The following is a 14,577-nucleotide window of genomic DNA, read 5'->3' on the forward strand; positions in this document are numbered from 1 at the left end:
TTGCTCCTAGGTTCTTCGTGACCTTTTTTAGTTTGGGTTATATTAAATGCAACCATCAGAGCCCTGGTTTGAGATCTGAGGATCTGGGAAGAAGCCTGAATACAGGCATTGCAACAAGAAGTTATGGGATCTTTTCCAAGAACTTATAGCCATCAAATACATTTAAATAATATTACCCACTCTTTCCCTTTAATACCCATGCTCATCCTATTAATTTTCTTTTCCTCTCTCATCTCAGGATCCAATATGATAGAGTAGAAAGAGTATGTGGACCTTTTGGCAGAGATACCTGGCTCTGCCACTTAGCAAGTTATTTAACTCTCTAAGCCTCAGGTTTTTCATCTGTAAAATGGGCTCACAGATATGGTCTTATCTACCTTAAATTAAAAGCACTTAGGACATAAATGTTAGGTTCCTTCGACTGTACTCCAATTGTCGGAGATTAGGAGTAGTAGTGCAAAGAGGACCCTCTAAAAAAAATTTCCAAGTGTTATAATTGGTCTCTCCCACCTCCCTATCTGGACTTGTTCCTCCTGGAACTTGGCTTTTATTTAGCCTTATCTCCTAACTTGTGTGGCTTCATGCACCCCCAGCTGCCTAGTTGCCACCATCCAGAAACTGCAGTTTCCCCCATATTCCCCAATTAGTTCCTCCTATTTCTTCCAAATCTAAGATCAGCTCAGCTAATTACTAATTGCTCTATGTAACATGAGGTTGAGAGTGACTGGCAGCCCATTAAACTTCCAAGGATATTTTTCTTTTATAAGCCACATTCATTGCAGTACTAGGAGCTGGGACTGGCACTGGCCACACAGTGGAAGGGTTCCACTCCTTCTCCTAAACATCAGACACAGGGGATGAATACCTTCCAGAGAGGTACTTTGCCAGCCTACCTAGCTGCATATCCATCTGCCTTTGAGGTCAATGTCAAGCCATTCCACCCTCTGCCTGTCTTCTACACTATCATTAATCAACTGAGATAACACCCAGGATGACAAACACAGCAAGTCCAAAGCTCAACTAATTACGTTCCTTGCTAAACCTCTATTCCCTATCCTACTAAATTAAACCACCAGAACTCTAGTCTGCAATTTGGTAGTTATCATCACACCTTTCTGTACCACAATTCTGTCCTGATCCAGATACTGGTTTCTGGCAATGGCCTCCCAGTCAACCCTCGTTCCTCTAGTCTTGCTTCCTGCAATCAGCTCTCAACAGGGTAGAGAGAATGGTCTTTCTAAAGAGTGAATGGAATCAGTTTTTGCTTCTATTCGGAATGCTTACATGTGCCCCCCTGGACCACAGAACAACGTCCAAATCCTCAGTCTGTCATCCTCAGTGAGCATTTTCTCCACCCCTCTCACCAGTCATTCCCAGTAACATCCCTTGTGCTCTATGTGCAGCTCTGATCTGTTAAGCACCTCCAGGTTTGTGCACTTGCCTCTCAGAGTGTCTTCTCTTCCCTCTCTGCCTGGTGAACTCCTGCTTATCCTTAGGTATTTAGCTCAAGGGCACCTCTTTCTGGGTTCACTCTACGCCTTCCCTATACCCACCTCCATCTTACTCCTTCCCTATTCCCCTATGTCTCTGTTTTGTACAAAACTCTTTTGTAATGAGTGTCCAGTGTGTTTACAATTATTTGCCAACAAGTCATGGTAACCTTGAAGAAAAGAACTGCGCTTTCGTCATCTCAGTATCCCTAGCGACTGCTGTGGAGCCATCCCCTCTTCTAGTTATACATATTCAGGCATCCTTCAAGCAAGTTTGTGAGGATTTCATGGTGATGGAAGAAAGCCCATTTGGGTGTCCAAATTTTACTTTGCCCAGCACTAGCCAAGAAATAGTTGGAAGACAGTGTAAAGTAATGGAAATAATAGTTGTCTTAGTGTCTAAAGTAATCGTTTATAATTCAAAAAAAGTATTAGTTACATGAGCCTTGGAGTTCTTTGTTTTCCTATTTTCCTTACTTAGTGCCTGAGTTTCCAATCCTTGTCATCCTCCATTTCCTTGCCTCCAAACGGAGCTGATTTAATCATGTGTAGCAGAAGTATGTCTCTATATGTTACAGGGGCTATAAATCTTAAAATTCTGGTTTCAATTAAAATGAATGTAATCCCAACATTTTGCCTCAAGGTATTTCATTATAGCACAACAGTAATACCTGTCATATGTTGACACTGCACAAGGTGTTATTCTAAAGAAACTGTAATTTAGGATTTTTTTTACCAACTCTTTGTGCCTTATTCACATCTCTCTAAAGTTGGATTCTCAAGGTGTTATGCCAATGCTTTTTATTGTTTTCATTGCCATTTTAAGGCACTTTCATCTGAGAATCATGTCTTTCTTCCTTCTGATGATATCAGTTCAGTCTTCCCTGTTGAGAACGTTTATTTGGGAATACTCTGCAAGAATTAATAGCAAGCAAAAAATATATTCAGGATTTATTCAACTTATATTGAAATATCAAGTCAATAGCATAAATATGGCTGTAGAATATTTTCTACTTTTCAAGGTCACAAAATTTGTAAACCTTTTTAAACCAACTAAAAATATAAATGCATTCTGTTTTCCTCTGACCTCTTTTATTATTTATGTGTATTCACCACCACATAAAACAGAGGCGGCTTTCATAAGCAATAGAGTGCAGTATACAAGATCAATTACATTCAAGATTTTCCCCACTCAATTAAATTAATTTCTGCGGGTGGGGGAATGAAGGGAATACTTTCATAGGTATGTGCAGGAATGATTTGTTTGTCTGAGGCATTTGTGGTTATTGCTGTTGTCGTTAGGTATTCCCTCTTATTATATTTTTACCCCTCTTACTACAATTTTATTAAAATTGTCCTTATACCCTGATTTTTCTGCATTCTGATGTACTACTTTATGTTGTATTGATAACTATTAAAGATTCATTCCTAGTATTTGGTTACAAAGGGTAGGTTTTATCAAAAGAGTCCTAATAGGGTGGACAATCTTTAGCTTGGATCTCACTTGGAAAATATTAGCTATGGCAGTTCATCCAGATATTTTTGTCATGTGGGATTAGTAATAACCTAAGCCAGACTGTTTCTAACTTTACAGCAGGTTAAGTTTTATTGAAAATATTCATTTGCCTTAAAATGCTGCCTCTAATAAGGCTGTAAAACACCACTTTGTGGGAAATGCTTATATAGTTAAAAACTATATTTTCATAACAGCTTATGAAGAATGCACAAAGTCCCAGACTCTTAAAGAGCAAAGAAAGGGAAAAGCTGACTCCAGCATTTAGGTGTCCCTGAATCAACTAAAACTGGACGAATGCTGGAACCAGAGATTCCCAGAGGCCTTCAGCCATTTTCATGTGAAAATGTAAATTGATTGCTGATCCTTCAGCTCTATCAGCAGTGAAGGATTTTATCTTTTTTTTTTCCTTTTTTTTGCAGAAAAAAATGTTAAAGAGGTAATACTTCCAAATGAAATAAGAGTATTTTAATACTCTATTTTCAGGGAAAAAGTGAAAGGCAAGGGGAAGAATATTTCAAGAAGGCTCAGTCATGGTAAACATCCTGGTTCAGACCTCTGCTAGGGCAGGCTACTTTTTTTTTAATATATTCTTCTTCAAATTCTCTTCCCTTATAGGTTATTACAAAATATTGAGCATAGTTCCCTGTGATATACAGTAGGTCCTTGTTGGTTATCTATTTTATATATAGTAGTGTATATATGTTAATCTCAACCTCCTAATTTATCCCTCCCCCCACACCCTCTTCCCCTTTGGTAACCATAAATTTGTTTCCTATGTCTGTGAGTCTCTTTCTATTTCGGAAATAAGTTCATTTGTATCATTTTTTAGATTCCACATATAAGTGATATCATGTGATGTTTGTCTTTCTCTGTCTGACTTCACTTAGTATAATCTGTAGGTCCATTCATGTTGCTGCAAATAGCATTATTTCATTCTTTTTTATGGCTGAGTAATATTCCCTTGTATATATGTACCACATCTTTATGCGTTCATCTGTCGATAGACATTTAGGACAATTCCACGTCTTGGCTATTGTAAATAGAGCTGCTATGAACACTGGGGTGCATGTATCTTTCTGAATTATGGTTTTCTTGGGATATATGCCTAGTAGTGGGATTGCAGGATTATATGTTAGCTCTATTTTCAGTTTTTTAAAGAACCTCTATACTGTTCTCCAGGGTGGCTGTACCAATTTACATTCCCACCAGCAGTGTAGGAGGGTTCCCTTTTCTCCACACCCTCTCCAGTATTTACTATTTGTAGACTTTTTGATGATGTCTAAGGCAGGCTACTTAGCACAGGGTTTTATATCAGTTTTCAGATGCAATCTTATGGAAATGCATGTTATAGAAGGAGATCCCAGCCCAGAATTACTATGGTTAAGATCCTCTATAATGAATACCATTTCAAGTAAGGTCTCTATAGAACAGAGCCACTTCTGTGTACCAACTATTTGTGAATCTGACTTGGCAAATGCTCTAAAATAAGCCTACTCAATAAATGGTGTCCTGGTCTCTGGACATGTAAAATGCCTTCTCTATCATACCTACTTGTCTGAACTATACAATTTAGAACTCAATTTTACTTCCTTGAACTGATGCCCATGTGCCATTATAGTCTCAGGAATTAAAAACGAAAATGGATGCTTGAGAGAGAAGCAGCTTTGGGTAAACTCTAGTCATTGTGTTTAGCACAGATAAGAAAGAAGTTTCCATGTGCACCCAGGGGTATTCCTTACACCCATCCCCAGTACACAGAGTTCTACAATTTTGGCTTTATCCATGATCACTGCAACCCCAGAGTACAGCCAAAGCAAGCAGGTCATTCTGACCTGGCTCTGTCAGCTCCCTTCACCCATGGCTCATCACTTTTCTGCCAGATAGACGTCAGAATTTAGTCCTCAGGCTCAGCACCCTTTCTCTCCCAAGGCTGCCGTGAAAAACATCTAAGAAACCTTTGCTTTTAATAATAGCAGACTTGGTAATGAATACGAATCTTTTCACTGAGGACAATTTGGGAAATGGTGTTTTTAGAACAGCTTCTTAAAAGCATCAAAGAGCTAACAAGAGAGTGAGGAACACCCAGGCCAAAGGGGAGAGAACCCAGAGTTGGTGGGCTGCTTTTGTCTGTTAACATTTATCTATCTGGAGGGGGTAGCTGAGATTCTGAGCTGCACAACTATATATTAATAGCAGCAATCCCCACAGTCAGAGGACCAGGAAGACAATAGTAAGAGTCCAAGGTTGGGAAACGTGGTAAAGTATCCTCTACTTTAGGCTGGGACCTCAAAAGTCTCCACCCTTAGAAAAAGGGGAATCCCAAAGAAATAAAAATGTCATTATTCATAGACAATATAATTGACAATGTAGAGAATTAAGAATCTACAAATGAGTTATTAGAATTAATAAATGAATTTAGCAAGGTCACTGGTTATCAGACCAAAATTAGTTCTATTTCTCTGTGCCAGCATGAAACACTGGAAAATGAAGTTTTTGAAACAACATCATCTACAGTAACATCTACAATTCAAATACTTAGAAATAAAATTTTTTAAGATACATAAAGACTTCTATACAAAAAAATATTATTGAAAGAAATTAAAGATCTAAATAAATAAAAGGATGTACCATATCTATTCTCCCCAAATTAAACCATATTTTCAATGCAATTCCAATCAAAATTCTAGCAGAGAGTGTGTGTGTGTGTGTGTGTGTGTGTGTCTGTGTGTGTCTGTGTGTAATGACCTGACACTCAAGTTTTTATAAAATGCAACAGACCAAAAATAAACAAGGTAAGCATAAAGAAGACAAAATTGGAGGATTTACTCTACCAATTATCAGGGCTTTTTAGAAAGCTACAGGAATTAAGCCAACGTGCTACTGATACAATAGTAGACATATAGATCAATGGAGGGGTAGAGAGCCCAGAAAAAAAAAAAAAAGCACGCATATATGGTCACGTGATTTATGACAAATGTGGCACTGTAGAGCAGAAGAAAAGGGTCATATTTTCAAAAGATGGTACTGAGTCAACTGGATATCCATGTGAAAAGCAATGAAACTTGACCCTTACTTCACATCATACCAAAACATCAATTCCAGGTGGATTGTAGATCTACATGTGAAAGGTGAAACAATCAAGCATGTCAAAGATAACATAGGAAAAGAACTTTTGTGACCTTGAGGTAGGTGAAGATTTATTTAACAACACAAAAAACACTAATCATAAAGGGAAGATTGATACACTGGACTTCAAAAAAATTAACCATTTCTGCTCATCAAAAGACACCACTAATAAGAGTAAAAAGGCAAGACACATGATAAGAGAACATATTTGTAACACCAGCAACAGACAAAGGGCTGGTATCCAGAATGCATAAGGAATGCCTACAAGTCAATATACCTGTCAGACAAATGGGCAAATGACTTGAACACTTACCAAAAGAGAATACCCAAATAGCCAGTAGACCTATGAAAATATGCTCAACTTTTTAATAATCAGGGAAATACAAGTTAAATAGAGTATCAATCACAGCCGACAGAATGGATAATATTCAAAAGACTGACAATACTAAGTGCTTACAAAGATTAGAGCAACCCTAACTCTCATACACTGGCTGTAGAAATCTAATTTGGCAGAAGCAGTTTTGAAAACTCTTTGGCATTATCTATTAAAGTTGCACATATATGTGTAACCCAGAAAAACCACTCCTAAGTTTATACCCAACAGAAATCTGGCCACATACATACCAAACAACTTGTACAGGATATTTATAGAAACATTCTTTTCTTAAAAAAATTTTTTTGGAGTACAGTTTCCTTACAATGTTGTGTTAGTTTCTACTGTACAGCAAAGTGATTCAGCTATACATACACATATATCCCCTCTTTTTTGGAACATTCTTAATTACCAGAAATAGGAAAATAGTAAAAAAAAAAAAAATCCATCAGTAATATAATGGACAAATGGGATAGTCATACAATGAAATATACCTATCCTTTGTTCAATGACTTTAATTCATTCCTGAAAACACTGCTACTAATTACTCTGATCACTAATTCCAGTGTGTGGAGGGGGTTTCCCCACATAACCAAGCAATTCTCAGTGCCAGCTGAGTGTTTTACAATTCAACTCAATTCTGACACTACCAACCTAGAGACAGCATCGTATCCCACAAGTTAAAGACTCAGTCAGTCCTACAAGACTGCATCCCTCTCCAGCCTCAGTTATCACCTGTGCTTCTGACTGACTAGCTATAGATTGGAGGCTTCAGCAATCCCCTCCTTAGGTTCGGTTAAGTTACTAGAGTGGCTTACAGAACTCAGAGAAACATTTTACTTACTAGGTTACCAGTTTATTATAAAAGGATATAACTCAAGAACGGCCAAATGCAAGAAGTGCATAGGACAGGCATGGGGAAAGGGTGCAGAGCTTCCATGCCCTCTCAGAGTGCCAGTCTCCCCCAACGTCCTCGTGTTCACCAAATCAGAAGCTTTCCCAATCCTGTTTTTAGGTTGTTATGGAGACTTCATTACATAGGCATGATTGATTAAATAATTGGCCATTGGCCATCTAGTCAACTTCCAGCCCCTCTCCCCTCCTCAGTGGGTTGGAACGTTCCAATCCTCCAATAACATAGTTGGTTCTCCTGACAACCAGACCCCATCCTTAGGTGAGATCCAAAGGTTACCTCATTAACATAGCAAAAGACACCTTTATGGCTCTCATCACTTAGGAAGTTCCCACAGTTTTAAGACCTATGTGCCAAGAACAGTGGAAGAAGACCAAATACATATTTCTTATAAATCACAATGTCACAGCTACTAAAGCAAAACCATTCAATGAAAAGTATTTTTGTTAGTGTTAATGGAAAAAACTAATGCATTTTATTCCAATCGATGCCGGGAGCCATATAGGAAATGCCTTTGAGTCTCAGCATGGACGAGACCCATAGTGCCAAGCAAAGCTGGTGCTGTCAGGTATAAATATGGAAAAGCAAAGTTCTCGTTTGCAAAGCTTCCTGCCTCCTGGTGGTTGGTGCCGTGTAAGTGGTCTCTCTTGCAGAGAGAACTGGTTAGGGAGGTGAGTAATCAGGTGTCAAGATGGGACACGCTGAGTCTAAAGAGAGGCTCTTATTTATAGATATAGTTAAGCATATGATAAATGGAAGAGGAATTAAAATAACTAGTAAGCAATTAACTCAGTTTTTTCAGTTTGTACAGGAACAATGTCCTTGGTTTCCAGAAGAAGGAACAGTTAATATAGAAACCTGGCAAAAAGTGGGACAAACTTTGCAGGTATATTACAGCCATTTTGGACCTGAAAAGGTTCCAGTAGACACTTTTGCATTATGGAACTTGATTAGGGAGAGTATTGCTCCTTTGCCTGAGGGTCAAAAGACTCCATATAAATATCCTGAAGAAGTGATAGATGAGAGCACTCCATTGCTTTCAAAAACCCCTGATCCCAAGCTCCTGGCTGCAGCCTTAAATGAGTGCAATATTAATGATAAAGATTCAGAGGAGGAGAATGAATCCCCTCCCTGTGATGAAGAATTACCTCCTGCAGATCAGGAAGATTTAGATGCTGCTGCTTATGATTATGAAAAAAAGAAATACGAACCCCATGATGTTTTCTCAATACAAGAAGGTAATAAGGACATAAAAAAGGGAAGGTTTCACCCACCATATCCTAGAAGATGTACGCCGAGCGCTCCACCTCCACCATTACCTTCCTTGTTTTCACGTCATCCTCCTCCACCACCGCCTCCATCTTATAAGATTGAGGCTGCATATAAAAGGTCTAAGCGTATAAAGGGAGAGGATGATGATTATGCCTTTGCTACATGTTTTCCTGTGATTTATGAGGGAGAGTTTGATGAAGATGTGCGTTGGGATCCTTTACCCTTAAAATTGTTGAAGGAATTAAAACAGGCTTGCGCAGATTACGGCCCATTGGCACCGTATACTATGACTCTTTTAGATGTCTTGGCTAATAGATGGATGACTCCCTATGATTGGTTTCAGATTACAAAGGCTTGTTTAACTGGTGGTCAATTTCTATTGTGGAAAACTGAATATGAGGATCAGGTGGCAAAACAACGTGCTATGAATAAGAAATCAGATAGGAAAAAAGATATTACTAGGGATATGTTATTGGGAACAGGAGACTATGATTCAGCAGAGCGACAAATGCATATGGGTAAAGACGCCCTATGGCAAGTTACAACATGTGCTATTAATGCTTGGAAGGCATTGCCAATAACAGCTGGCAAGGCCTCCTCTCTTGCAGATATTAGACAGAGATCTAAGGAACCTTATGAGGATTTTGTTTCCCGGCTATTGATGGAAATAAAAAGAGTAATAATAGATGAGGATGCTGCTATCATGCTGGCCAGACAACTGGCCTATGAAAATGCTAATCCAGTATGTCAGAATTTAATTCGCCCTATAAGGAAAACTGGTAATATTTCAGATTTTATTAAGCAATGCTCAGATATTGGCCCTTCCTTTATGCAAGGAATAGCTATTGCAGCAGCTCTTAAAGGAGAAACTCTTCCTCAATGTATGATGAATATGATGCAGAAACCTGGAATTAGATTTAAAAAGGGCAACGTTTGCTATGCCTGTGGAGAGGCTAACCATTTTAGTAGAGAATGTCCAAAAAGAATAGCAAATCCAGCATCTGGCAGTAAGCCTCCCCCTCCTGGTGGATCAGGCCCCCCGTGCACTTTGTGTCAAAGATGTGGAAAAGGAAATCATTGGATTAAATTATGCCGAAGCAAATATCATAAGGATGGGCATATTCTTCCTTCTAATGGAGCATTTGCTGTGCCTCAGGCCGGAGCTCAGATGCCAATATTTCCTGCACCTGTCTTTCCGGATACTCCTGTTGGAAATAATTCGGGAAACTTATTTCGGGCCCGACCCCGGGCCCAACAAACAATAGGGGCAATACACCAGACTCTCAATCCATTCCTTCCCTCCGATCAGTCAGCGAGCTGTTTAGAGCAACCCCAGGGAGTGCAGGATTGGACCTCTGTGCCTCCACCTCAACAATATTGACCCCAGATTCTCCAGTTATAAAAATCCCCACAGGAGTGAAAGGACCATTACCTGATGGAATAATGGGTCTAATAGTAGGACGAAGCTCTGCTTCATTATCAGGTATTAATGTTATTCCAGGAGTAATAGATTCAGATTATACAGGAGAGATTCAAATAATAGTGTCCCCCTCTGTTAAAACGCAGCAAATTTTTGCAGGACAACGCATTGCACAGTTACTTTTATTACCATATTATAAAACAGGAAAAGAAGTAAATACAGATGAAAGGAAAGAAAAAGGATTTAGCTCTAGTGATATGGCATTTTGGATTCAGGAGATTACTAGAAATAGACCTTTAAAAACTTTAAAAATTAATGGAAAAAATATTCAAGGTCTATTAGATACAGGTGCTGATGCCTCCTGTATAGCAGGAAAAGATTAGCCAGCAGCTTGGCCCACTGTACATACAGAAAATATGTTAACTGGGTTAGGAACACCTCCAACTGTAGCCAAAAGTGCACAAGTACTTAATTGGGAAAATATTATTAATAAACAAGTAGGCACATTTTGTCCTTATGTAATACCAGGATTGCCAATCTCTTTATGGGGAAGAAATATTTTAACACAAATGGGAATGTTTTTATATAGTCCTGATGATTGGGTTTCCTCAGAAATGATAAAAATGGGCTATGATCCCGATAAAGGTCTAGGAAAAAATCAGGAAGGAAGATTGTATCCTGTGGTTGCTGAGCCCAAAAATGATAAATATGGGGTGGGCTATCCAAATTTATGAAGGAGGCCACTGTTCTAAAAGCAGCTGACCCTATAATATGGCTTTTAGAAGAGCCTGTGTGGGTAAAACAGTGGCCCTTAACTTCTGAGAAATTAGCAGCTGCAAAAGAATTAGTGGAACAACAATTATTGGCAGGACATATTGAACCCTCTAATAGTCCTTGGAATACTCCTATATTTGTTATAAAGAAAAAATCAGGAAAATGGAGACTATTACAAGATCTTAGAGCAATAAATAAAACAATGGAAACAATGGGGGCTCTACAGCCTGGACTTCCCTTTCCAGTAGCCATCCCTAATGATTATGCTATTATAGTCATAGACCTGCAAGATTGTTTTTTCACGATCCCCTTACATAAGGAGGATAGAAAGAGGTTTGCGTTTAGTGTGCCCTCTTCTAATTTTATTAGACCATATCAGCGGTATCAATGGAAGGTTTTACCGCAGGGCATGAAAAATAGTCCTACCTTATGTCAGAAATATGTAGATCAAGCCATATATAATATAAGACAAAAATATAAGGAAATATATTTAATACATTATATGGATGATATATTATTGGCCCATAAAGATAAGGCCTATTTACATCAGGTATTGCAGGATATGATGGAAGCTTTACAGGACTATGGATTAAAAGTTGCTCCAGAGAAAATTCAAACTGAGCCTCCTTATAATTATTTGGGTAGATTAATACAGGAATTTTCCATTCAGCATATACCTTTTCAGCTAAGAATTGATCATTTGGTTACATTAAATGATTTTCAAAAGTTTTTAGGAGATATAAATTGGATAAGGCCTTTATTAAAAATTACTACTGTGGAATTAAAACCTTTGTTTTTGATATTACAAGGAGATTCTGACCCCTTATCCCCTAGAGAGTTAACTGCAGAAGGAAAACAAGCCATAGAAAAAATAGAAAAGGCTTTAAAAAATGTTTTTATTAAAAGATTAGATTATACCAAACCTTGGGATGTAATTATTTTAAGGACTCCAGTTATTCCTACAGGATTATTATGACAAGATGGACCATTAGAATGGATACATTTAGCTGCTAGTCCAAAAAAGATTGTTGCCTCATACCCTTTTATGGTTAGTTTGCTAATTATTAAAGGTAGAAAGAGGAGTAGGGAATTATTTAGAAAAGATATGAATAATATAATTATACCTTATAATAAAGATCAATTAGAGGCCTTGCTGTTATTAGAAGATTCATTAGGAATAGCCCTGACCTCATTTGGAGGTCAGATTTTATTTTATTTGCCTAAAAGTGTATTACTACAGTTTTTTAAAGAACATATGGTGGTTTTTCCTATATATTACAAGATGAAACCTTTGAAAGAGGCCATATTAGTATTTACTGATGGATCCTCCTCAGGGAGGGCAACCTATATTATTAATAATGAAAAGAAAGTATTAAATACAGAAAATTGCTCAGCACAGCAATCAGAAATTATGGCAGTTATAGAAGTGATGAAATTAACCAGGGATAAAAAGATTAATTTATATACTGATTCCTTATATATAGTTAAATTATTTCCAGCAATAGAAACAGCAGCCTTTCCTGAGAATAAGAGTACAATAATTAAGTTGCTTAAGAGATTACAACAAAGTATATGGAAAAGAACACAACCTTATTATATAGGCCACATTAGAGCTCACTCTGGATTGCCAGGGCCTTTAGCAGAAGGCAATGCCTCTGCTGATGCCCTGACTAAAATTTTTATAGTAGATGAGAATAAAGTACAAGAAGCAATAGAATCTCATCAGCTGCATTATCAAAATGCTAATGCCTTAAGATATCAGTTTAGTCTAACTAGAGAAGCAACAAAGGAAATAGTAAAAAATTGCTCTGTGTGTCCTACACAAACTAATGTACCTCAGCAAGAAGTAAATCCCCGAGGTTTGCGAGCTAATGATTTATGGCAAATGGATGTGACTCATCTACCCAGTTTTGGAAAGCTATCATATGTACATGTTTGTGTGGATACTTTTTCACATGTAATTGTAGCCTCAGCTAGGACCAGAGAGGCCTTTAAAGATGTATGCCAGCACTTGATGTTTTGTTTCAGTTATTTGGGAATTCCCCGAAAGTTAAAAACTGATAATGGCCCTGCAATCATAAAGACCCAAACAATATTCACAGATAGAATATGTACCAAATGAACAACAAAAACAAGTTTATATAAGTGAAAAACAATAGTTAAAAAGTAGTTTGCACATAAAATATAATGTGATATAAGATTTATTGTATTCATTCTTTTTTCTTCTTTCTGCACCTTTATTTACTTAATGAAGTATAGTTGATTTACAATGTTGTGTTAGTTTCTGGTGTATAGCAAAGTGAGTCAGATATATATATTCTTTTTCATATTCTTTCACATTATGGTTTATTATAAGATATTGAATATAGTTCCCTGTGCTATACAGTAGGACATTGTTGTTTATGTATTTTATATATAGTAGTTTGTATCTGATAATCCCAAACTTCTAATTTATCCCTCCCCTCCCCCTTCCCCCTTCAGTAACCATAAGTTTCGTTTTCTATGTCTGTGAGTCTGTTCCTGTTTTGTAAATAAGTTCATTTGTATCATATTTTAGATTCCACATACAAGTGATATCATGGTATTCTGCACAATTTTTTATAACAACTTTTCAGCATTTGGGGGGTTATGGTTTTTGCACTTATAAACAAAGTAACAGCATAGCAAAACAAAATAAAGGGCAAAATAAAGGCTAAACATGAGATTTCTTGGAAGCAAGTAGAAACACAGCAGTCTGAAGAGTCATGGGAGATAACACTGCTGCCTCTCTCTTGTATCCATTGAAAACAACACATTTTGGGGCTTCCCTGGTGGCGCAGTGGTTAAGAATCCGCCTGCCAATGTAGGGGACACGGGTTCTAGTCCTGGTCCGGGAAGATGCCGCAGAGCAACTAAGCCCATGAGCCACAACTCCTGAGCCTGTGCTCTAGAGCAAAAAGAGAAGCCACGGCAATGAGAAGCCTATGCACGGCAACGAATAGTAGCCCCCTCTCTCCGCAACTAGAGAAAGCCCGTGCACAGCAACAAAGACCCAATGCAGCCAAAAATAAATAATAAATAAATAAATTTTTTTAAAATAATAAAAACAACACATTTTGGGTTCATTCAGATGTGACACACAATTAGAATTTGTTCCATATGATATTCTTTGACTAGGAACAATTGTTCAAGAATTTTGGTGAATATGTCTGCCTGAAATCAAATGTTAAAACATCACTTCCTATAGCATATTAATTGAGTATGCTTTAGGGTTGAAACAGTCATTTTACTAAATAAAAAGTCATTCCAAAAAAGTGGAATAAATTTTCAAAAGCTATTATAATGAGTTGTTAACTGAATAGTCATTAGGTCGGGTAAATCAGAACTACAATGAAAATGAATAAGCTATTGCTACATGCAAGAACATGGATGAATATCAAAAACATATTGTTGAGGCAAAGCCAAATAAAGACTAATGTATAATGTGTTCAAAATTATATAAAATTCAAACATACAAAACTTATCTGTAGTGTTAGAAATCAGATTAAAGGATACCGTTGGGGAAGAGAGAAGATATCCTAACTGGGAAGGGCATGAGGATGGCTTCTGAGGCATGGGCAATGTTCTATTTCTTGATTTAAGTAGTAATAACCAGGGTATGTTTTTGTGATAATTCATTCAGTTGCAATACTTCTGTTTTCTGCATTTTTCTGT

At 37.5% G+C, this 14,577-nt stretch overlaps 1 protein-coding gene across 1 annotated transcript in view; it reads left to right on the forward strand.

Moving 5' to 3' along the window:
- The window catches only part of LOC112414519 (endogenous retrovirus group K member 5 Gag polyprotein-like), a 43,866-nt gene extending 33,795 nt beyond the window's left edge, over positions 1-10,071 (forward strand). Inside the window, exon 2 of the mRNA XM_024767019.1 lies at positions 8,252-10,071. Within this exon, the coding sequence (XP_024622787.1) occupies positions 8,252-10,071 (1,820 nt within the window). The remainder of the gene's footprint in view (positions 1-8,251) is intronic.
- The last annotated feature ends 4,506 nt before the right edge of the window (positions 10,072-14,577 follow it).

This window comes from Neophocaena asiaeorientalis, unplaced genomic scaffold (assembly GCF_003031525.2).
Source record: "Neophocaena asiaeorientalis asiaeorientalis breed wild unplaced genomic scaffold, Neophocaena_asiaeorientalis_V1.1 scaffold70, whole genome shotgun sequence".
Classification (NCBI taxonomy): domain Eukaryota; kingdom Metazoa; phylum Chordata; class Mammalia; order Artiodactyla; family Phocoenidae; genus Neophocaena; species Neophocaena asiaeorientalis.